Below are 25390 nucleotides of genomic sequence, written 5' to 3'. Positions count from 1 at the left end.
CAATGCCCTAGTAGGACAATAGGGTATAATGAGTTCTTTAAGGTAAGATGGCGCCTGCCCATTAAGGGCTTTGTAGGCGAGAAGAAGAATTTTAAATTCTATCCTGTGTTCTATAGGGAGCCAGTGTAAGGCAGCCAGAACAGGAGTAATGTGGTCCCTTTTCCTAACTCTGGTTAGTACACGAGCTGCAGCATTTTGAATCAGCTGAAGCGACTTGACTGACTTCTTGGTACACCCTGATAATAAGGAGTTACAATAATCCAGCCTTGAAGTAACAAATGCATGGACTAGTTTCTCTGCATCGTTTTGAGGCAAGATATGCCTGATTTTTGCAATGTTACGTAGATGGAAGTAGGCGGTCCTTGAAATTGATTTTATGTGGGCGTTAAAGGATAAATCCTGATCAAATATAACACCAAGATTCCTTACAGTCTCACTGGAGGCCAAATTAATGCCATCCATAGTTAATATATCTTTAGATAATTTGTTTCGTAGATTCTTCGGGCCAAGTACAATAACTTCAGTTTTGGTCGTGTTTAACATCAAAAAATTTAAGGTCATCCACGTTTTTAAGTCCTTGAGGCAGTCTTGAATTTTATTTAGATGATTAATTTCATCAGGCTTGATTGATAAATATAGTTGAGTATCATCCGCATAACAATGAAAGTTTACAGAATGATTCCTTATAATATTGCCTAATGGAAGCATATATAGGGTGAACAAAATAGGTCCAAGCACTGAGCCCTGTGGCACTCCATGGCTAACTTTGGTTTGCATGGAAGATTCATCGTTGACACGTACAAACTGAGAGCGTTCAGATAGATAAGACCTAAACCAGCCTAAAGCAGTTCCCTGTATGCCAACTAAGTGCTCTAGTCTTTGCAATAGGATATCATGGTCGATAGTATCAAATGCAGCACTAAGATCGAGTAAGACAAGAATAGAGACAAGTCCCTTGTCAGAGGCTATTAGAATGTCATTTGTGACTTTAACCAGAGCTGTCTCTGTGCTATGTTGTGTTCTAAAGCCAGACTGAAAATCTTCAAATAAATCATAGTTTCTTAAGTAATCACACAGCTGTTTTGCGACTGCTTTCTCAAGAATTTTTGAGAGGAACGGAAGATTAGAAATAGGTCTATAGTTGGCTAAAACCTCTGGATCGAGGTTGTGCTTTTTAAGAAGCGGTTTTATCACTGCTACTTTGAATGATTTTGGAACATAGCCTGATAATAAAGACATATTCATAATATTTAATAAAGAAGTGCTAATTAATGGAAAAACTTCTTTTAACAGCTTAGTTGGAATCGGGTCTAAGATACACGTTGATGGTTTAGAAGAGAGAATCATTGAATTTAATTGTTCAAGGTTTATGGCTGAAAAGCATTCTAGTTTACTATCTAGTGTAATATTATTAGAACTTACGTTTCCGGGAGCTGTTGATAACACTATACTGGTCAAAGGCAAGAGGTCATTGATTTTGTTTCTAAGAGTAACAATTTTATCGTTAAAAAAGCACATAAAATCATTACTACTGAGTGCTATGGGAATAGAAGGCTCAGTCGAGCTGTGGCTCTCTGTCAGCCTGGCTACAGTGCTGAAAAGAAATCTTGTATTATTCTTATTCTCATCTATTAATGAAGAGTAGTATGCTGCTCTCGCTTTACGCAGTGCTTTCTTATATTCATTGAGAGTAATATGCCAAATTAAACGAGATTCTTCAAGTTTAGTGGAACGCCATATCCTTTCAAGTTGTCTCGACTTTTGCTTTATTTTGCGGGTTTCGGCATTATGCCATGGAGCTAATCTATGTTGTTTTATTTTCTTCTTTTTCAAAGGAGCAACAGAGTCTAATTTTATTCGCAGCGCATCTGTAGCACTATCAACAACATGATCAATTTGGGGGGGTGTACATTTTGTATAAGTTTCCTCCCCTACATGCAGACATGCTATCGAGTTAAGTATTGGTGGAATCTCTTCCTTAAATTTGGCTATAGCACTAACAGATAGGTTTCTGCTGCAGGAGCTTTTGGCTAATGCTTTGTAGTCTAGTAACAGTACTTCAAAAGTTACTAAGAAATGGTCGGATAAAGCAGGATTATGCGGTTCGACTAATAGTTGCTCAATTTCAATACCATAAGTCAGAACAAGGTCAAGAGTGTGATTATAGCAGTGGGTTGGTTTATTTACACTCTGACAGAAACCAACAGAATCTAATATAGAATTAAATGCAACAGTAAGGCTATTTTTATCATCGTCAACATGAATATTAAAGTCACCTACGATAATTACTTTATCTGTTTTAAGTACCAAAGCTGATAAAAACTCAGAGAATTCTGATAAGAATTCTGAATAAGGACCTGGTGCACGGTACACTGTAACAAATAAGATTGGCTGCAAAGTTTTCCAGGTCGGATGCGTAAGACTGAAAATGAGGCTTTCAAAGGAGGTATAATTTAATTTTTGTTTAGTATTGATAAGTAAACTTGAGTCAAAGATTGCTGCAACTCCACCTCCTCGGCCCGTGCCTCGGGCAATATGAGTATTGATATGGCTGGGTGGAGTGGCCTCATTTATGCTGACATATTCTTCATGTCTCAACCAAGTTTCAGTGAGACAGCATATATCAATATTATAATCTGATATTAAATCATTTACCAGTATTGCTTTAGATGCTAGAGATCTTATGTTTAAGAGACCACATTTAATCTTCCTGTTTTGTTGCACTGTAGTAGTTGTTACATTTACTTTTATTAGGTTATTATGTATGACACCTCTATTAGGTTTTACCTTAAATTGTCCTTGGGCAGACACACACACCGTTAATATTGGGTATTTTATTGGGGTCGGGATTCCTATGGATGACTGCCTAGGAGAGAGCGCAGAGAAGCGTGTAAGACTGCGACTCTGCCTCCTGGTCTCAACTCCAGTTTGTCATGGATTAAGTCCACAGAGCCCTGAAATGTTTGCCGAAATGAGATTTGCACCTTCCAAAGTAGGATGAATGCCGTCTCTCTTAATCAGACCAGGTTTTCCCCAGAAGGCTGTCCAATTATTCACGAAGCCCACATTGTTTGCTGGGCACCACCAAGACAACCAGCGCTGAAATGATGACATGCGGCTATACATGTCATCATTGATCAGATTGGGGAGGGGACCAGAGAAGATTACGGTGTCCGACATTGTTTTAGCATAACTACACACCGACGCCACATTAAGTTTGGTGCATTCTGATTGGCGTAAACGAACATCATTACCACCGACGTGAATAACAATCCTACTGTATTTACGTTTATTTTTAGCCAGCAGTTTAAGATGCGCCTCAACGTCGCCCGCTCTGGCCCCCGGAATGCATGTGACTGTGGAGGCATCGGTCTCTAAATTCACGTGTCTCATAATAGAGCTACCAATAACCAGAGTTGGCTTCTCAGCGGGTGTCTCGCTGAGTGGGGAATATCTGTTAGATACGTGAACGGGTTGGTGGGGACCTGCGGGTTTCGCGTTATGCCCCTTCTGAACAGTCACCCATTCTCCCTGCTGCTCGGGAGTTGCCGGGGGACGGCTAAGAGGAGCTACCTTTTGCCGGTCCGCACCGGCTAACATGGGCTTTACTGTAGCTGAGTTATTTTCTAAGATGCGGAGCCGGGCTTCTATGGCTATGATTCCCGCCTCCAACCTAACAACTATACTACATTTAACACATGTATCGGTACCAGTAAAGGAGGTAGGGGAGTAACCAAACATGAGACAGTTAGAGCAGGAAATAGCACCCGAGGGTGGGGAAAGAGCCATGGCTAGCTATCAAGCTAAAGTAGCTACCGTTAGCAAACCCGAAAAGAGTGTAGGCAACTGTGGAGTTACAGTCGCTAAGAGAAGGAGAGTTTGTGAGTGCTTAAGCTGTAGTAACGTGTGATTACAACGTCAGGCAGTTGCCGTGATCAAGAGTTTTAAAACGATCGATTAAGTTAAGATAACAAGCTATCAGCAACAGAACATATCTGAGAGCCATCTGGATCTGAATCCATTGCTTGCTAGCCTGCTGAGTCAAATGGCACAAAGAGTTATGCTAATCATGTGAAGTATTGAATTGATATTCACCCATGCTGGTAAATAGTGTTTTAGCACCATGCACCATTTTGTCTCTGTGACATATTCAAACACACTCACCACTTTATCTGTTCCTTATTTGTTCCCTTGGCTCTTTTGTGTACACAGCCACACACATCCATATTGTGTCACATATACAGTGAGCCTTACATCTCCACTCAAGGTCAGTCTCACTCATGAGAGGAAGTCACATGGGACCCTTGAGATCTGGAGTGGAACGTTCTTGAAAACTGACCCACTTGGATGCTCCGTGCCCCCCCGCCCTTGACTTGTCAGCTGGATAACAGCAGTGTTATTATTAACATTTCCTCCCAACATAAGTCTGAGGTGAATTCATACAGTTACAGGAAGTATCAGTAAGTGATAGGTTAGTGATGAGTTTTTGTGAGGGTGATAGAGGGAGATGGTTAAAGTCAACCTCCCACTATCCCGCCCCCCCCTACTGCTTTCTGTCCCAGCTGTCTCCCTGACATTCCTTCATGCGTTTTAAATAGCCGGCCTGGCTCAGGGACGCTCCACCTTCCGGATGGTCGGACCGTCGCATGGACACAAACACACACATTTATTCATTTCCTGTTGTGGACATGTAGCCTACACAAGCACACACCTTCGCAGCATTGACACTATCACTTTCATCTGGGCAAAATTAAGGGTAGATGAAAACTTATTATAGGCAAAAGTTCCTAATTTTTTAACTTAGTGGTCATGTCGGACAAACCCTTCTACATGTATCTGATGGCAGTATAGCATATAATATCTGATTAAGCACCAAGGTTACATCAAATTCATGACAGCAGTACGTTGCCCTCATTTCTTTCACATTAATGTTGTCAAACTAACATGAAAGTGTCAGAAGCACAAGGTTAGGAATGCAGGAACAGAGAGAGAGAGAAGAATGTGTCTCTTGTTCCGCCTCCTAAGATCACTGTAATATATTAAATATGAATTCTCTGCTAAGCACAAAATCTGTTTAATATAGTTTGAAACACTGTGAAAGAGCCATGTTTAGGATGTTGAGAAGATTGAAACATCTACAAAATGTTTTCCTCTTGTGACACAAATGGGCCAAAAGATGAAAAAAAACAAATTATGGTAAATAAATAAATCTCCAATTGAACGTTTTATTCAGTATTGGAGCATATTTTGAATTTCGCTAGCAGATTTTACTTCAAAATGACAATGGAATTGATGTGAATATGTGTTCTTGTCACTCATGTGAGGGGGAAATATAATGTAACATGTGAGGGTACAGAAAAAAATAACTTTGGTCTCTCAATATTGATCAGAGCAATTCATTCCTTATTAAAATGTCTTATCCATGAACAAGTTCCAGAAGTCATCTTTGAGAAAAAGCTTTTTGCAAACATCACTATAAGATACACTTGGATAAACTTCATTGATCCCAAATTGGGAAACGTTTTCATTGCAGCAGCATGTAAAACAAGTATTGCATATAATTAGAAATACAAAAAAGAGTAGAAAATAAACAATTATACAATATAAACATCTAAAAAAAAGAACTAAAAGGGTGAAAATATAAAAGTTGAGAAAAAACATGTAAACTATCTGACAAATAAAACATTATTCATAGGCTAAATTACAGCTAACACAATAAATAAATTGGATTTTATTTACATTTAGTATTTACAATGACGTATTCAATGAAATATATATGTAAAATGTACAGTGAGAAGTTATAAGTCCATTAAACAAAAGAGAAACTATGGAGCAGTGCCCATAAGTAGATCACCAAGCAGTTAAACAAGTGTGTGAAAATGTAAAATTGAAGTTAATTTGCAAAGATGATCCCTGGTGGTAAGTGCATCACCTGTAGTGAAAATGTTTGATAAGACTCATCTTATCAATCATCACAACACTACTTGGAATATGTACCAGTAACACACTCATTTTTGTTTCAGAATATGAAGAATGAAGAAATGAGCACAGTTGTCGTCATGAATCTGGTAAGTGTGTTTGTTTAAGGGACACAAGAGCTTGTTACTACTAAAACAGAGAGTTGCATTCATTATGCACTCTCAGTGATTACTTCCTTCTATTTCATATGATTCATCATATCATTATTCCTCAAATAAGCACGTGAACATGAGACCTCCTTTTCCCTGTATAGCTCATTTACGATACACCCCACAAATAACCAAGCGAGAACACTTGGAATAGTCCTAATAATGTGCAAAATGAAAAATTATGCAAATGGTGTTTTGTTATGCAAGGACAAATGCACAAGGGAATCATCCCGGTGGAATCTAATTTCAGAAGTGGGAAAAATCTACTGATGAAATTACAAATTTACGGAGCCCTGGAGGGTTCATAGAGAGAAAAATAAATAAAACGTGGCCACGTTTTACTAAAGCGTGCGCACGAGTTACTAAAGCGTGCGCACGAGTTACTAAAGCGTGCGCACGAGTTACTAAAGCGTGCGCACGATTTAATAACTAAAGCGTGCGCACGATTTAATAAAGCGTGCGCACGAGTTAATAAAGCTTGGCCTTGTTTTATTTATATTGAGGGATTCCTGTCCGTGACTCACAGTATCTGCTGCCCACAGCTGTTTTATAGAAGGAAAACCTCCTTCACTTTATGAAATCTCTGCGGCACCAGTGGCCTGTGCTACGAAGCAGGATTCGCTATTTACACTATTCATTCATGAAGTATGACACTGCGCTGTCAGCACGCGTCTCCATGTTTGTGAATGGTCAAATGTTGCTAACCCCGTCCCTTTCACGTGAACGCGCTCTCAGCCGGCCAGAGAAACCCTGGTTGATTTACTGAGTTGATAACCAGCTTCGCAGGACCGCTTATCGACATTGCGTTTGTTAGGGCTAGTTAAGCCGGGTAAATCGAACATATCCAGGGTCTGTTGAACTGGCTCCGTAGTACAGGGCTCTGGAGGCAGTAACGTGTAACTCAGCAGAATCTGAGAAGAGCAGCACCAGCTGCAAAGAGCTGTGCCTTTTACTGTTTACTTCACTGTGTTTCCCTTCATTAGAACCGCTTAATAGAGATCGAGGCTGCTACGTTTAACCACACACACCTCTACACACATCGAACTACCAGAGTATTCCGCCTCGTTTTATGAAGGAGATGTCCTGTCACCGGGGCGCATGGTGTGTGTGTGTGTGTGTGTGTGTGTGTGTGTGTGTGTGTGTGTGTGTGTGTGTGTGTGTGTGTGTGCACGCTCAGCTCCGCTCTGTGTGCGTGCTCGGTGTGTTTGTGTGTGTCCGACACCACCGGCATTTGTTTTCAAATGACCACGAACAGTAATTTACACAAATCTGGTTCTCCATAGTTATATGTGTATTCCCAAGTGAAAGAAATTCGTTTAATCTTAATCTCGATGTGATAGTCCTGCCGGAGTACACCGGAACGAACGATACTATCATAAACAAATGCCGCCCCCCACCCAAACGCCCCTCACACAAACACACACACACACGTGTGCGCGCACACACACAAAACGAGGCCACGCTTTATTAAATCGTGCGCACGCTTTAGTAACTCGTGCGCACGCTTTAGTAACTCGTGCGCACGCTTTAGTAACTCGTGCGCACGCTTTAGTAACTCGTGCGCACGCTTTAGTAAAACGTGGCCACGTTTTATTTATTTTTCTCTCTATGAACCCTCCAGGGCTCCGTACAAATTGGTTGGACGTGTAAATGTAAAGCTTCTGCCTCTGTCACTTTATGTCTGTCTGTTGTTTCTGCCCTTTTTAAGTACTTGCTATTCCAACACAAACTCTTAACTTTCCAAACAGGAATGGACGGATTATCGGTTGCAATGGAAACCCAAGGAGCATGATGGGATTAACGTGATGCGAATCCCCGCTGTGAAGGTTTGGCTGCCTGACATGGTCCTCTTCAATAAGTAAGCACGATCCCTGCACTCCCTTTGGCATGAATTAATAAGCTCCAGAGAGTTGAGGGGACAAACTATTTGGTGTCTTTCCAAACTTTCCACATTATCTGTGAACGATGGTTTCTGCGTAGGCCATACATAGCATCGAGTGAATAAGAGCGACACATGAGGAAAATACTGGGAATGCCTTTTCATTCAGTCGTTACATCCACCCTGCTCATACTGTAGCTTGGCAATTGTCAAACAGCTAGCTAACTCTTCCTGTTCGTTATATGATCAACTTTACATGTGCTCCCTACATCCTCCATTTAAGGTCATGATAACACGAGTTGGCATTTAATATAAAAGCTCTAATCCTTGTCATGACCCCAATGGCTGCTCTCGGCTATAGGTCTGCAGGAGAGAGATTCAGAGTATCTTTTTAAACAGCTCATGCAAAGCACTCTGGTGCACTAAGTTAACATTTGTGAATGATCAATTATACACTTGTCTAGTCTACAAAATGGTAGATATTGGTATTTCAAAAATAGCATCAAGGAAATGCAGTTTGGTGGTTTTATTTTTCTTCTAATACGTTGCTGATATGAAGCCATTAAACCAGGAATTAAACTGTTGTAAGAATATGTTACGACAGTTCCTGTTTCCACTTGAGTCCATTTTTATAATTTGGCACAAACATCAATAACCTAATTAGAATTTGGTAGTCAAAGCTGAACGTAAATGTGACCTTAGGAACACGTTTTTGGCTCCTTGACTTGGCATACATCTGCAAGGCGGGGTTGAGGAATATCTTTGCTTGTTGTTAGCCTTTGACCAGGATCATCATTCTTTATGCTCAGTTTCCCGTTTCTCATGGCTCAGGCATGTAGCTTTGGAGAGTTGCTGTTATCTCTTTCTATTGCCAGTTTATGCACAAGCAGATAGTTTATTGTCCAGGGACACATGGAAGTCCAGCATATCAGATGTACAAGTTCCTCTGGAAGATAACCTTAAGTTATGGACAAACAGTTATATTGCCCTGCTTGTCTTAATATGAAGAATGTTGATTTATTCTTTATGAACTAGTTAAAATCTCTGACTAGGGGAAAGATTCTGCAGAATTGGTTTGGGCAACCGCTGTGTCACCTCAATGGCTGGAGAAAATGTCTTTGCCAATTCTCAATTTTTTAAGTTTTCCATTACAGGCGTTTAATCAAGTTATTGTTTGTCATTCCTCCTCAAGCACAATTTGAAAAAAGAATGCTTCAATACATTATTCAAGAAATGCAGATATAATAGTCTTGATGATAACTGATCTTGTAGAGAGGACAAAGTATTAAGTCTGAACAGTGGCCTTCGAATGACACACTGTGCTCATTTGCTACATGTCGTCCTCTAATTAGCTGTTTATCTCTAGCCAAATAAAGTCAAAAAAAGTCAAAAACGTTATATACAAAGGAAGAAACCTTCACAGATATAAAGGTAGATAGAAAATGTCCTTTGTACAATAGTTGTAAGTACAGGCAGTATAAGTACCTGTTGCCGTATTGATCATGAACATGCTGCAGATAGTTTGTGATGAGACTGTGGACATTAGGTCAAAGAGCCAGTGCAGGTACAGTTCCTACAGAGGGAAAAAACTCTTGTCACAGCATTAAATTAGTAAATTAAGATACTTAAAAGTGCAGTCTCTCTTTCTCACATCCCCACACACATAAACACACTCCCATTAATACCGCTGTAAAGAACCCCACTGGTCCATCCATCAACGCTTTATAGGCAATTAAGCAGCATGGCTCCCTAAAAACCCAGCTGACGACACCATTCAGCTACTTCAGCCCGGGAGGCGCTCACTTGGAACCGCGCACAAATATGTACACACACTCAAATGCAAAAGTGTGCATACCCTTCTTTGATCAATGCTGGTAATTTAAGCGGCAGCATCTTCACAGGGACGGGGTTTTAGGAGGGATCGCTTTAAGGACAAAGGCTTCTTCTTGTTGAATCCCTACAGCCATAAAAGCCAAAACACTGCACCCTGACAGACGGCTAAATCTGCATCTAAATGACTTAATGTCTTTGTTGTGTATGGTGTTATGAGCTTAAGACTAGAGCTCTGTGTATATCCAACATTAGTGCAACACTTAGAAGAGTCCTGCAAAGTGTATCCTGCATTTCATACTTGCCAATTAAAATGTTTTAGTGTGGTCCTGCAGCACGGGACTGCGGCCAAATGTTGATGTACTCCATAGCTGTGGTTAGAGAACGGAAGGAGGCAGTGGGACTGTAATTATCAGACATACAAGACGTAGTATTTTCATTACTTTGACAAGAACTGAACCTGTCTTTATTTGTACTGTAGGTAGTTTATAAGCAAGACCCACCTCTTTACTTGGCGTTTAAATTATATGTATTATTATAATCTTTTAATGTTATTTGATTCGTATTTATCTAACTTATTTATGTTTTTTTTTGTTGATTTAATAATTATGTATTTCATTATTGTTCATTCAGTCCTGTGCTTATTGATTTCTATTGGTGTTAAGTGTTTTTATCAATCACAAATGTTTGTGTTACTTGGTATTGTGTGCGTTGTGGCTCACACGAAGGAGAGTGGCAGTGGTGCAAAAACAAAACAAAGTTTATTAAAAATAGCCAGGTGGCAGAAACTGAGGTATTCGGCAAAGTAACATTTAAGCAATAAAGCCGTCCTCTATTTCTTGAGGCTGCCCCGTGTCAGTGGATGCCCCTCTCAGGATCCAGCCTACTGCAAGAGACCAGAATCAGGTTACAAGCCTGCTTTTATTTATTGACTCATGACTTGATTCTGATCAGCTGTCTGGCCTCCGGCTTAGCCACTCCCATCCCACCAGGTCACAGTTGCCCGTTTGCCCTCAAAACTATTGAACATTATCCATTCATGTGTAAATAAACAAAAGACAGATCAATGAACAGTAGTTTTTGCTTGCTAGGGTTAGGGTTAGGGTTGCTAATGGCGCATTCCCACTGCAGGGCCTCGCTCGGCTTACGGTATAGTTAGGCCTTGTTAGGACTGGCTTACTTTATGCTGCATTTCCATTACAGTTTAGTAGCTGGGGCAGTAACTATAGTAACGCAGTGTAGGCGGAGCCGTGACGTCATCTTCAATGCGAACCACAGAAAAACAACATCAGCCGTTAGCTGTTAGCACTCAAGCTCACAGCTCCTCATATCTGTTCAGAAACTAGACAAAAGTTAAATAAGTACAAACCACAGACTGTCTGTGTCACTCAAAACAAATACAGTCGCTGGTTTATTTATGTCTGTATAGGCCGTTGTTGTGAGTGTGGACGGTCGATGCATATACTGCGTTAGCTTAGCCGATCCCCAATTAGAAAACACGCATTTTAAAAGATGTTTTGCCTGCCGTCTGTCTGCAGACTTGTCAAAGCATTAATTCATGTTTTTTACTAAGCGGTATCAGTATGTTGTTACTTCGGCATCCTTTTGAAACGTCTATTACAATTAAATCACGGTCAAATATGTTCATTTTGTTGTAGTTGTACAGTAGCCCCCTTGCCAGCGATTCTCTCTCTAGTTTAGCATACTCAGCCCGACTCAGCCTGGTTGTTGGCCCGCTAAGAACCTCGATTTTATGGGGCCAGAAAAACTGTGAAATAGTACCCGCTAGCCGGTACTACGCCAAGTGTAAACGCAACCAAAAAAGGGCCGTGCACGGCACGCTTAAACCGCACTGTAGTGGAAATGCGCCATAAGTATACTTGGTATAGGTTAGTTCGAGATCATGGTGGAAATTAATTCTTTCTTCTATATGTCAAGAAAAAAGCAGCATTTTCCTCTCTGTTTGCAGTAATGATGGAGTGTTCGATGTGGCCCTGCATGTCCATGTCCAGGCGTATTATAATGGCAGAGTAACATGGACGCCCCCTGCCCTGTACTGCAGCTCTTGTGGAGTTAAGGTGACCATCAGCACACACACGAACGAAACATACAATTAATTGTAGACTAATCCCGCCAACCCTCTTCCTCTTTTTCTTGTGTCTAGGTTAAATATTTCCCGTTTGACTGGCAGAACTGTACCATGCAATTCCGCTCCTACACGTACGACTTCACAGAAATCGACGTGCAGTATGCGCTGGACTCAAAAGGGAAGGAGATCAGGGAGATCCAACTGGACGAGGCTTACACTGGTGAGAATTTGATGGGGATCCTATGAGAGGATAAATGGATGGATGAAGGAAAAGAGAAGGAAAGGGTATCCGCTGCTTTTAGGGAGGATACAGTAAAACTACCACTTTACTCTTTTACAATTTCTCTCATTAGACACTTACGTCCAAGTTATCAGTTAAGCTTAGGAAGGTTCCTAAAGGAGTGAAATGACCCGGAAGTGCCTCAGTGGCAGCCATGATAAGAGCCGTTCTAATTTTCTAGATGATAGGAAAGGAGGTTTGAAACTTCCTTTATAACCTCCTTTAGCTTAGGAAACACTGGACATTCCTAGAAAATGCTGCCCCGCAATGCCTTGTGGCCTCAACATTTACCGTGACATTCGGCCGCTCACGGAAACAAGCGATCGTGACCGAGAAACTAGTATCATGTAATTTATGGTGCTTATTAAACGTTTTACAAGTTACACTGTAACTTGCCAAAGTGCTTTGTTTTGAACTTTCAACACTATAATAATCAAAAGGAGAAATATGAACGTTACTTTTTCACTGTAAAATGATCAAATAAAGTCAACATTTCATAGTGTTTACAGACTGTGTTCCTAAAAGTATTTAAACATGTTTGAATGCTGATATACACCGTGATAGATGTTAAAGCCTAACAAGTTTATAATAAAGACAATTGTATTTATCTTCAAATATTCTCGTACACTCATATGTAGTATTGGGATTCATGTGGATTAATACGTATTTACTTTTAACATACAAAAAAGACAGTACAAAACTCTCCATGGGACAATCAAAAGAACACTTCCACAAATGACATCTGACAGGATCTGACAACAACTAACAGACAACCAGTACTTAAATACTAATCACAAGGACAAGACCCAGCTGGGAAGGGAAGGCAAAACACAAAGGCATCAGGTGAACTCAATAAGGTGATCAAACAGGAGGGAAAACACAAAGACAGGAAGTAAAAACAGACAGAGGGTGAACACTCTTCAAAATAAAACAGGAAACAAAGACAGGTCGTGATAGTTTGGACCCTTGGTATGCAGATGTATGTCCCTTTGCTAATCTAAATTCTCCAAATGTTTTTCCAGAGGGTGGCGAGTGGCAAATCATACACAGGCCGTGCAGGAGGAACATGAACGACGATGACTATGAGGACATGACCTTCTACCTGATCCTGGAGAGGAAGCCTCTGTACTACGTTTTGAACATCATCCTCCCCTGCATCCTCATCACCATCATCGCCATCTTCAACTTCTACCTGCCTCCTGACGCAGGTATAGCAACCATACATAATGAAACATTCAAACCAGTTTAACTATGATATAATCTGACTGGTAGTACACACATGTTCCACTTTGATCAAGCTTGAGTTAGGGTTGAATTGCCTGATTATCGTCTATAGGCAAGGCAAGTTTATTTATATAGCACTTTTCAGCACGTGACAATTCAAAGTGCTTTACAAAACAAATTAAAAGACTTTTTAGGAATAAATACAGTAAAAACACATATATAATGGCATTTTACAACAGCGATTAAAAAGCAAAGATAATAAAATAAACACAACAAGTATACAATACATGTTTAAATGGTATACTGTAGTGCGAATATGAGCAGCTCAATTAAAAGCAGCGGCAAAGAGATATGTTTTCAGCCTCGATTTAAAAATAGTAAGAGTTTCTGCAGACGTGCATGATTTGGGTAGTTTGTTCCAGATTGTCGGGGCATAATAGCTAAAAGCTGCCTCTCCATGTTTTGTTTTTACTCTCGGAACCGATAGCAGACCCGTCCCAGAAGACCTGAGGCACCTTGATGGTTCGTAATTATGTGGGAGATCAACAATATACTTTGGTCCTAAACCATGTAATGATTTAAAACTAGCCATAGTACTTTAAAATCAATTATTTGGCCGACTGGAAGCCAATGTAAAGATTTCAGAACCGGACTGATATGATCCACTCTTATAAAGCTCCTGATGCCATTTTGTAATTGTGTTTCTCTGGCCTGGGTACATTGGGCAATCACATACTTCTCCAATTACTGTCACAAGGGTATTCCATTTCAGATTAGATATCAGTTTCCCATAGAGCACCGCAAAATCAATATCCACTCAAATTAAACAGTAGAAATCAGCCCCAGAATGTACTTCGTACACAACACTTACATGGTTCAACAAGATTTTTCTTATCGACTTGTTTCACAAAATTCATTGGGTAAGAAATTATACTTACAGACTGTTAACAAAACACATTCCAAAAAAGGTTCATTATTAATATTATTTACTTGTCCACTTCAACCACTTTATCCTAACCCTGGCGCGTGGGTCCAATGAGAAACTTCTTTACTTTTCACTCACACAATGCAAAACCATGTTAAATTACTAATTTAAGCTGTTTGAGGCATATACTGTATAATTGCCATACCATATACTATAGCTATAGGGAATTGGTCTTATATTACATGGGGAGATGACATTCCAAAAATTCACAAAAAATACAAATGTCTAGAGGTAATACAGTATATATTTTGTAAAAGTGAAAAAGAAAACCTATTTTTCCACTTCTCTTCATAAAAACCCTTTGACATTTTGAACTTTGCGGTGATTTACGTCAACGAAGTGATTGAGGGAAATGCCACTGCTTTGACATTTACCCACTGTGGGAGCGTGCATGGCCCTAATGCACATCAATTTCCATTTACCTGCCAACTATAGACAAGGTGTGGTACACAGTTTATGGGTAACCACTAAGTACACCTTGATCTATTGGCCAATCAGCTTCACAGTAGATGCATTTTCCATCCGAGTAATTACTGGTGAATGACAGAATCAGAGCAGTTGGTGCTAAACTGCTATCTTCTTTGCTTTGTGAAACATGCTGTTTTTTTGTTTCCCTGACCAGGAGAGAAGATGGGTCTGTCCATCAACGTGTTGCTCACCCTCACTGTGTTCCTGCTGCTGCTGGCTGATAAGATCCCTGAGACTTCACTGGGTGTCCCCATCATCGTCAACTACATCATGTTCACTATGATCCTGGTCACATGTTCAGTCATCCTCAGTGTGGTTGTCCTCAATCTGCACCACCGCTCGGCCAACACCCACTGCATGCCCATGTGGATCCGTATGGTAAGGTCAGACACTTGGTTACCCCCATATAGGCAATTACGCCTATGCTAAATATACACATTTATGAGCTTTGTCCACCAATACAATACAATACAAAAAGACGTTGCAAAATGTGAATTGACTATTAATCCAATCAATTGCAGTAAATAAGAGCAAGCAGATGCATACACATTTCGGTACCACTCTACAATAAGACTACCCTTATAAAAGGGTTTACAAATAGTTTGTAATTCATTTATTAATTAGTTTGTGAACACTTTATAAATCATTAATACACTTTTATAAGACATGAGATAAACTGTGACGGCCGGTTGCTTGCAAAATAGTGATCCCACATTTATCCATACTGCTAAGCCTTATTATAAATGGTAGTAACTCATTAATAAATGGGACCACAAGAGACACCCGCCTGACAGAGCTGATTGAAAGCATGCTTGAAAATAAGCACTTCTTCGTTGAGCTAGGAGGAAAGAAAAGCAGGTGGCGAAGACTCAGGAATGGCCTCCCACAGGGAAGTGTGCTTGCACCACTTCTCTTTAACATCTACACCAGCCAACCCCAATTAGCGGCCCGCGGGCCAGATCCGGCCCGCGAGAGGCAAATGCATGGCCCGCGCTGATCTACTGGCATTCACTTGTTATAACATAAAAACATAAAATAAAATGTCTGCGGTTTCGCTTTATTTTGACCTCCGTCGACACTCGTAAACCTGACCCATGACCTTATCGCGTGCATATGCAAGACGTGCTTCGCGCGCTTGACTTACTCGTCACCACCTGGAATAGCGGCAAACACATATTAAACTATAGCTCGCCAGCTAACGGGCCGTGGATAACTCAAACCCAGGATGGAATTCGCTAAGAAGAGGAAGTTAGACCAGGAGAACCGTCAGTTCAAAACTGACTGGACTGAGAAGTATTGTTTTTTTTTACCGGACCACGCCAATGCTAAACCGACTTGTTTGATTTGCATGCAGAATGTAGCTGTAATCAAATCAGACAACCTGAAGCGGCACTTCACCTCTATTCATGCTGCCAGTTTTAATGCTAACTATCCAGAGAAATCCGACCAGCGCACACAAAAGATAGCAGGTTTGCTTGCATCATACAAGCACTCTGTTTCCACAATGTCGAAAACAACATCCGCACAAGAGGGCGCATCAGCTGCTTCATTGCACGTCTCTTGGACGCTTGCTAGAGCCAAGAAGCCGTTTGCAGATGCTGAGTTAATTAAACGGTGTGCGATAGACATGGCTCGTGAAGTTTTAAATCATGATGAAAAACAACAAAAAAAGGTTATTGAGCTATTAAAGCAGGTGCCGCTGTCGGCTAACACGGCAACCAGAAGAGTAGAGGTTTTAGCGGAGGAGTGTTTTTCCAGTCTACTCACGGATTTGAAGAAAACAGAGGCTATATCCTTAGCCATAGAATCGTCCTGTGACCGAACCGACATGGAACAGCTGTCTGTGTTCGTACGATTTTTTTATGGGAAGATATTCCGGGAAGAGCTGCTGTGTTTGCTTACTCTGCCCGGGCACACGACCGGGGAAATAATCTTCCACGAGCTGACACAGTTCTTCGAAAAGAATGGTTTGAATGTGAGTCAAATCTTCTCTGTTGTAACTGACGGGGCTCCGTCGATGGTTGGAAAGCACAAAGGCTTGGTAAGCAGGCTTTCCGCCGTTAACCCGGCGCTTCTGACATTTCACTGCATCATTCACCAATCAGTGTTGTGCGCAAAACTGTGTGGAAAAATGAAAGAAACGATGGATACTGTGACGAGACTGGTTAACTTTGTGCGTGAGAGCTCTAGTCTGCAGCATCGCCTTTTTAGATCGTTGCTAGAGGAAATGTCATCTGAACACAAGGATCTCTTACTACACAACGATGTTCGCTGGCTGAGCAAGGGCCGTGTGTTGGAGAGGGTGTGCGACCTGCGTGATGAACTGGTGTCGTTCTTATCAAGCCTGCAGAGCCAAAAAGCCCATGAGTTTTTGAGCTTTTTAACTGACACCAAGGTGATAGCAGATGTTAATTTTTTGTGTGACATCATGTCTCATCTAAATCACCTTAACCTGCAGCTGCAAGGCAAGAACCACACTGTTGCTGAGATGTACGAGGCGGTTGAAGCTTTTCGGTCAAAGCTGCACCTTTTGGAGAGAGATATTCATGGGAGGAAGCTGCACTTTCCACGTCTGCGTGAGCACTGCGAGAAGAATGAAATGCCGGAAGATCCAGTAATGAAGGATTTTGTGTCAAAACTGGCAGAAAACTTCAAGGAGCGATTTGAAAGCTCCCCTAAAATCTCACGTGACATCCTCCTCTTCCTCAGACAGCCGTTCTCTGTGTCAGCAGACGGGCAGTGGACTGGAGAGGCCAAAAGGCTGGTGCCTTCCATAGAAGAAGGAGCTCTTCAGATGGAGGTCTTAGAGATGGGAAGCTCTGAGTTGCTGAAAGCTCAACACAAGGATGCACCAGTGTGTGACTTTTGGATCAACGTGGTTCCCCAAGCTCGTTAAAAAAACACCAGAGCTATTGCTATGTTACTACTCACAATGTTCTCCTCAACATACATCTGCGAATCAGGATTTTCTTCAATGAATGCTATCAAAAGCCAGGACAGGAAAAGACTCTCCAGTGCACATCTTGGACAGTGCCACAAAAATAACCATTTTATAGTTATATTTTATATGTACATTCATTTCCTAAATAAAACGCTATGCAGCGTATTTAAAAACAAATTATTAATATGATAGAGAAAAAACCTTGGATAATGCAGGGCTTTTAACAACAGCCCACAAACTGGTTAAATTGAATACAACATTAAAGTAATATAGAAAAAAATAAAGTAAAAAAAACCCAATACTATTTGTTATTTACAGCCTGATATTATTTGGTACACATATTTAAAAATGTTAAAACTAATAATGTGGTGTATTTTGGTACGACATTATAAAAGTAACTAACTGAAACTCTCTCTGTCTTCCTGTCTTTCCCAGTGTGTGTGTGTGTGTTACAGTGTTTGCTGAATTGGATGTGGACCTGTTTCACTATTTGATCAGAGTTCACTCTGTTGTTTTTTATTTTTGTTTTATTGTTATGCCCCATCAGACCACAGTAAAATCATTTGTATTTGTTAAAGCATTTATTTATTATTATTGTTAATAAATGTTTGATTTCGGTCTAATTTTGTTTCAAGGATGCATTTTTCCTTTACTCTCAACACAGGGTTTGTTTAATTATTACTGCCACAACTACAACAATTATAATAGAGGTAACATTTGCACATAGTGTAAAACAACTTTTAGTGACACATAACATTTTGGCCCTTAGCTTGTCATGCTTGAAAAAAATTGGCCCTTTGGTAAATATAATTGGGGAACCCTGATCTACACCAACGATCAACCAAAAAGTGTAGACACCCACCGCTTCATCTATGTGAGCACCCAGTCTACCTAGGGGTAACCCTGGACAGATGCCTCTCTTTTAAGATCCACACTGAGAAGACCAAGTGGAAAGTGAGTGCGAGGAATAACATCATCCGGCACGACCTGGGGTGCAAACCCACAGACTCTGAAGTCAACCGCACTAGCCCTCTGCTACTCAGCTGCCGAGTATGCCTGCCCAGTATGGGAACGAGCTGCCCATGCCAAGAAGCTGGATCCCGCCCTCAATGCTAGCTGCCGCATTATCACAGGCTGCCTGAAATCAACACCTACAGACCGTCTGTACGTCCTGGCAGGCATAGCCCCACCAGAGATACGACGAAATGCAGCAAGCAAGAAAGAGTGCCATCAACAGTCTACTGACCAAAGACATCCTCTCTTTGGCCATGTGCCAGCCAAAAGCCACCTTAAATCCAGGAAAAGTTTCCTGAAGAGCGTCCCACCCCTCGGAACACCGAGCACAAGCAGTGAAAGAGTCACTCGGTGGGAAGAAAGACTTGACAACCTCCCATCAGCAACAACAATGGAGCTAAAGGCGAGCGAGGCACTGCCTCCCGGAACAGACACCAACTACGCAGTGTGGAAATGCCTAAACAGAATAAGATCTGGTGTTGGACGTGCAAAAGCCACTCTCGCCAAATGGGGATACCTAAATGACGGGGACGTTGTGTGTGACTGCGGCATTGAACCACAAACCATGCAACACCTCCTGATATGCCCCCTGCTGGAGCAACCCTGCACAACATCGGAATTGGCAGAGTTTAATGAGAAGGGACAGCAATGTGTTCAGCTGTGGCTGAACCACATCTAACCAAGCCCTGTAACTGACTGCCTTGTGGACACGATAAGAAGAAGAATAAATGGGAATGTGTTTTACACAAAATATTCACATTTTATTTTCGTTGAACTTTCCTGTCGGCTCCCAGACCGTAGTCGAGGAAACAGGGGGAATGACTGTCGTCTCCCTGGACAGAAGCAACAACCTTCAGGTTCAATAACCCACTTTAGCTTACATGACTGGAGAGAGACGAGCTCTTCTTGGGAGGCCGTTGCATTTATTTAGTTGTTCTTATGTTTCACAAAATACATCACAGATCTCTATTTTTCTGCTGCCTCGTTTCACTTCCACAAACATACACACGCTCGCTCACTCTCGCTCTACCATCCACACCCCTCTCTCTCTCTCTTAAAGGGACAGCGATCTCATCTCACTCAGCATCACCCTAATATCATAACATGTGTGTTCTGAAGAATCACAGAACGGACGATCGTCCTTATTATTATGCCGTTCAAACTAATTATTTAAATTTGTTTTTTTAAATTCTGCATCATGTAAGTTGCGCTGACAGGTCCACACACACTGCTTCCCCGCAGCGAGGCTTTTTGTAATGGCACTTCATATCAAAAAGGTTGCCAACCCCTGGCCTTAAGGCTATGGCTCTGCTGGATTGATTGATTTTGTGACCTCGGTGATGAGCGTCTGTGTTTTCCTTATACCAGGACAAGTATGTTTCCGAGCGAGTCAGGTTGAGTAGCACGTTGGCTATGTTCTTGTGGTCATGTCAAAATGTGTGACTCACTGCTCTGCTATATTATATTTCCCATAGAGGACAGTCAATTGGAAATATGACAGGTGTTGCAGTATACCGGGAAATGGAAGGACAGGAATGAAGAATATGGACATATGGGATAGTGGTCACCATCACCTTCCATTTCTTTGAAACTACTGTACAACACCAGTCATGCTGTTCACCTCACATTACATTCTCCATTGTATTTACAGTACAGTATGATCCTTGTGGCAGTGGTGATTGACATCTATTGGTCAATGTAGGCTAGCCAACACAGACAAACAGCATTTATGAAATTGTTTGAGACATTTGGCCCAATGGTTAGCTATTTATGTCCAGGTCAAACGTCCTTGACAGCCAAGTATAACTGGGTTTTATCAGCATGTATCTCTATTTTAATTAAGCACATGTAAGATTAGCCCAGTATAGCTTTATTTAAAAACTCCACTGGAGTATCCAGAGTTGATGTTCTTAGTTCGAGGACACCTTGATAGTAGACGGTGAGGAATTGGAAAGCATTACCCATTTGGTTTCCCCACCCACGTCATTCAGCAGCAACTGTTCTCAAAGGTTCTCTCACCGCTAAAGTCAACATTTGGACTAATTTCTCAGCCTTAATAGGCAAACACAGGGCAAGTACACTTCAGCTGTCCCATAAATCGCGGAACAGGAATCCAAACAAATGTATTTGTATTACATGGGAATACGATGGATTTTAGAGGTCTTGAAGAGCCTACAAGCTATTGACTGAAAGTGAAAAATATACTTAAATAAATGTATGTTTCCCATGTGGTTTGGAGTCAGAGTAATACACAGGAGTGGGTTTCTTGTGATATCCATTTTTAAAGTAACAACGCTAAGAATCAGATTTTATTTGGAATTATCAAGTCAGCCTTACACTTTTCACCTTTCCTTTCCTCCTAGATCTTCATCCACATTCTGCCTCCTGTCCTGTGCATGCTTCGACCCAAAGTAGAGACCCCCCTGTCCCTGAAGACCCAGCCCCGCCGGGAAAAAAGGATTGTCACCATCAGCAAGGTGGCTGATGAATACTTCATTCGCAAGCCCGACTCCTCCATCTTGTTCCCAAAACCACACAGGTGAGACAACAACTGCTTTGGGGTTAGGATGGTAGTACAGGGACATGTAGGTATGAATATATTCCATAGGTATGCATTTTTGTCAGCATGCATTTGCATTTTCAGACGGGCATTATGCGTACAAAGCAAATAGGGAGATGCAAGTCGGTATGATGAAGTTATAAGTTAGAAAAATTGATCAATTTTGCTTGATACTTGATTAAGCTTAAAGAGACAGCCTACATCACAGCTCTTTATCGGGTTTCCTTTATTTTGTTACAAAAACTGTTATTTCATTCTTTACAACAGAAGCCTCAGATTGCTTATAATAAGGGTAAATAGGAAGGGTATATTGGAAGCTTGTTATGCAAATAAGTTATTGGGCTTTTTTAAGGTTGTTAGAAAGAAATGTCACCTTGAATTGAAAGTATAGTTAAAATACTGCTGTGAAATATATTTTTACATATACATTGAAGCAGTAAAATATAAGAAAAGAACACATTTCATGTGTGGGCCATTCTCCATTATAATTTTTGAATTTGCTGAGGGCCGTAAAATGGACAACGGGCCGCAATTAGCCCCCGAGCCGTAGTTTGGTCACCCCTGCTCTATTACATGGGTTATCACTCTTTGTAAGATACTTGCCATTTAAACTACATCTACTGTTAAGCTCTTTACTTTCTGATCTTTGTTCTAGAGCAGGGGTGCCCACACTTTTTTGGCTGGTGAGCTACTTTTGAAATGACCAGCTAACCGAGGTCTACCAACCAAAAATAAAATCCCAAATTGCAAGGGTTGCTGAATAACACGTTTTATTTTTACATGGGATAACTACAATAGGGCTGCAACAAACGACTAATTTGATTATCGATTAATCTATAGATTAATGAAACGATTAATCGACTATTCGGACTACTGCTGTGTGCCTTGCACAATTTCTCAAACGCTCTTATTTAGCCATCAACTTTTAGATTTAGTTTGAGGTTGTTTTAGGCATGTGGAAACTAACAATGAAGACAATAAAGATGAATACTTGATTCAAAAATACATATATTATTAAATTAACTGAACAAATTGTGAACAAAATTAACATTGCTTTTTATTTGAATTAAATAAATAATATTTCACATCAAAAGAAACAACAATGTTTTAACAAATCGTATTAAATAATGTGATGACAGAACTGTAAACAGAATAGCTGAAACTTTAACAAAATAAATAACTCAGTTACTAAGTCTAATCATTAACCCATGTTTGTATAATGTAGTTAACTCCGTGTGTTGCTGCTAGCATACATAACACCTGACGTGGAAACGTTACTCGTGGATGGGGCTACAGAGCTACGAGAAAGACAGTCGAACCCGGTGCATTCCTCCGTCTGAATGTGGTGCACTTTTGCTAAGTGTTTAGACAAATTGCTCGTGTTACCGCCCTTACATGCTAAACACTTTTGGTGACGAGCATTGTCCACCTCAAGACGGGTAACATGTAACCACACCTTGGAGCGCTTCTCTCCACCATCTCCTCCGTGTGTTGCTGCATGTAGGAGCTGCGTGTGTGTAAACTGCCCCGCCCCCTTGCAAACAGACGGGGGAGAGAGAGATCTCTTCTGGATTGGAAAGATAGAAAATACACCGACCATAGACGCATTTGTTTGTCTTTTTGCATGTTAGAAACGAGTTGGCGACACTAAGACTAAGAGATAATGTTTGTGTAGCAATAATACATGACCTTTCTCTTTCTCAACTCGCTACTCGGAGGGAAGTCGCTTTCATATGCCTTGTGAACACTCCGATAATGCCTCTCCACGTTACCTTTCTTTGGCAGAGCGACGCTTGCTTTACAAATAAGGCAAATAACCTTTGAATGTGACATCACAAAAAAAGATTCTCCATCCCATTCTGTGTGGAAGTGGTATGTCTTTAGCTTTTTGCTCGTTCCCGCACTCATTTTGTTGTTTGTCTCTCCCGGCACTTGACTGATTTTGTATCGCTTTGCATTCTGGGTTAACAGACTGGAAAGCAATAGGTCGCTTTTTCTGTCAATCAAGTAAACTCCTGAATTAAGTGGCAGGGAGGCCAAGGGAGGAGGAATCAAAAGCTGTTTTGTCTATTTTAACGGAGCTGGATTTTTTTTTTTTATGAATGACTCGCGATCTACCAGCATTGCCCACGCGGTCGACCGGTCGACCGCGGTCGACGTACTGGGCACCTCTGTTCTAGAGTCTAGACTTTTAGATGTTTTCAGCAGGACGGATGTGCTCCATATTTAAAATAGAATATGGACAGAATTACATTTAACAAATTGTATTTAGACGTTAGAATCCAAAGACCTCTACTGAAACCCATACTGATGACTGCTTTGCCTTTAGTTTTGAGCTGAGCGCACTGCTACAGTATCTGACAAACCCTTCCCTCAGTCTTGTAGTTGGTACACAGGTATCAGATGACCTTGCTCAGATGAACTTGGTAGAAAAAGGAACTGCACGTCCAAGGAATTAGCTACTATGAGACATCCTTATCCATTCAGCTTCCCTGCCGCTCTATTAATACCAAAAAACCTCCCTCACAGTCTGTCGCTTCCTCTCTATATTTCCCCTCCTGTGAGATCTGAAATATGTCTATTGGGAAAGTCTTGAGGCAGGTGAATCGTTGCTAAAATAATAATGACCCGCACAAATTGACACATTAGAGCGGGACGCCGCGTGTCTAGGTGAAAGAACGTGTTTCGGAAGTGAAGGGGAGGAGAGGGGGGCTCTATTAGAGCAATTTGAAGAGACAGCAGCATCTCTCTTGAGCCCGTATTACACACACACGCCTTCTTAAATTGGGTTTAGTGCGTGTCTTGGCACCAGTCAGTTTTAGTTGAATTAGTCTCCTGAATAGTCGTTTACTTCTCGCTGATGAAGTGCTACTTTGAAACACGAAGGAGGGAAAAGGGAGGAGAGGTTAGGAGGCCAAATTGTGCCTCCCTGGCTCTCTCTTCCTCGTTCCTTTATCCCTCCCTCTCTATGTGATGAGGCTGTACCCCTCCTAGGTCGCAGCCTCTTCACCTGCCACACTCACAGGAGCAGCGCTGCATCGTAAACCCCAAACATTGCAGCACTGAATACCAAACTGCTCCATACTCTCACCTGACTGTGAGGTTATACTCCATTTTAATGTTTCCTTAAAAGACAGTGCCATACTGCCCTCTTGTGGTGGGCTGTCTGGCCTGCAACTCATGTCTGGAATAAAACAAATTATAGGATCAAAACAAATTAAGGGTGTTTAATATTTGAGGTGTTTCATAAGAAAACAGATGTTTGGATATGGCAGCTGTTCAAGGGGGATAATTTGTTAGTGTCGGACAAGGTCATGGCAAGGACTAAGAGTTTAATAGTTTTAGTGACTTTGATAAAGGGGAATACTGCTCAAACGTAAAAGTTATTTTTTAGTTTTTTATTAAAAAAAGGACAAATGCATACTTAGAAACCAATGTCTCAACTGTTTTTTATGTTTGCTTACACGTTTTGTACTCTTTTTGTATGTAATGCGCCCAGAAATATCATTAAATTCATTTCAATTCTTTTCTTATTTTCATAACTTTAACCAACTTTTGTCCAATGCATTACATTAACAATTGGAAAATAGTATAGTTCACCTTAATTAATACCCAAATCTTTCAATGTACACAAATGACAGACAAACTCAAAGACCAACTTCCTGAATTTAACCTATTGTGCACTTGGATGGATTACTACATTTTGGGGGAAATTACACTGTACAATTATGCTTTAATATCCATCAGGGAAAGATCAGAGCAGAAAAGGTTAATGAGTAACACGTTGAGTTTCTGGGACAGCTGTGTTTAATGGTAGAAAATCAGTCTTTTAAAAAAAGTAAAGTTGAATTAAAAAGCAATCAAAGACCATAGCAAAGTTCAACACATAAGGGCTTTACTTTTTCTATAGTATGACCAGTAATTGTGAATAAAAACAACTTGGACCAACTGTTAGAGATGTCATGTGAAAAGTTGTGAGTGACAAGCAGAGT

The 25390-nt window shown here is 40.9% G+C and overlaps 1 protein-coding gene across 1 annotated transcript in view; it reads left to right on the top strand.

Moving 5' to 3' along the window:
- chrnb1 (cholinergic receptor, nicotinic, beta 1 (muscle)) overlaps positions 1–25390 on the top strand; it is a 32024-nt gene that overhangs the window by 5487 nt on the left and 1147 nt on the right. The window contains exons 3-10 of the mRNA XM_079671130.1: positions 6024–6068; positions 7877–7986; positions 11807–11915; positions 12002–12146; positions 13229–13414; positions 15038–15261; positions 21202–21377; positions 24393–24495. Of these exons, the coding sequence (XP_079527256.1) occupies positions 6024–6068; positions 7877–7986; positions 11807–11915; positions 12002–12146; positions 13229–13414; positions 15038–15261; positions 21202–21377; positions 24393–24495 (1098 nt within the window). The remainder of the gene's footprint in view (positions 1–6023; positions 6069–7876; positions 7987–11806; positions 11916–12001; positions 12147–13228; positions 13415–15037; positions 15262–21201; positions 21378–24392; positions 24496–25390) is intronic.

The sequence above is a fragment of the Notothenia rossii genome (assembly GCF_949606895.1).
Source record: "Notothenia rossii genome assembly, chromosome: 3".
NCBI lineage: Eukaryota > Metazoa > Chordata > Actinopteri > Perciformes > Nototheniidae > Notothenia > Notothenia rossii.
This window is presented reverse-complemented; position numbering and strand designations above follow the sequence as displayed.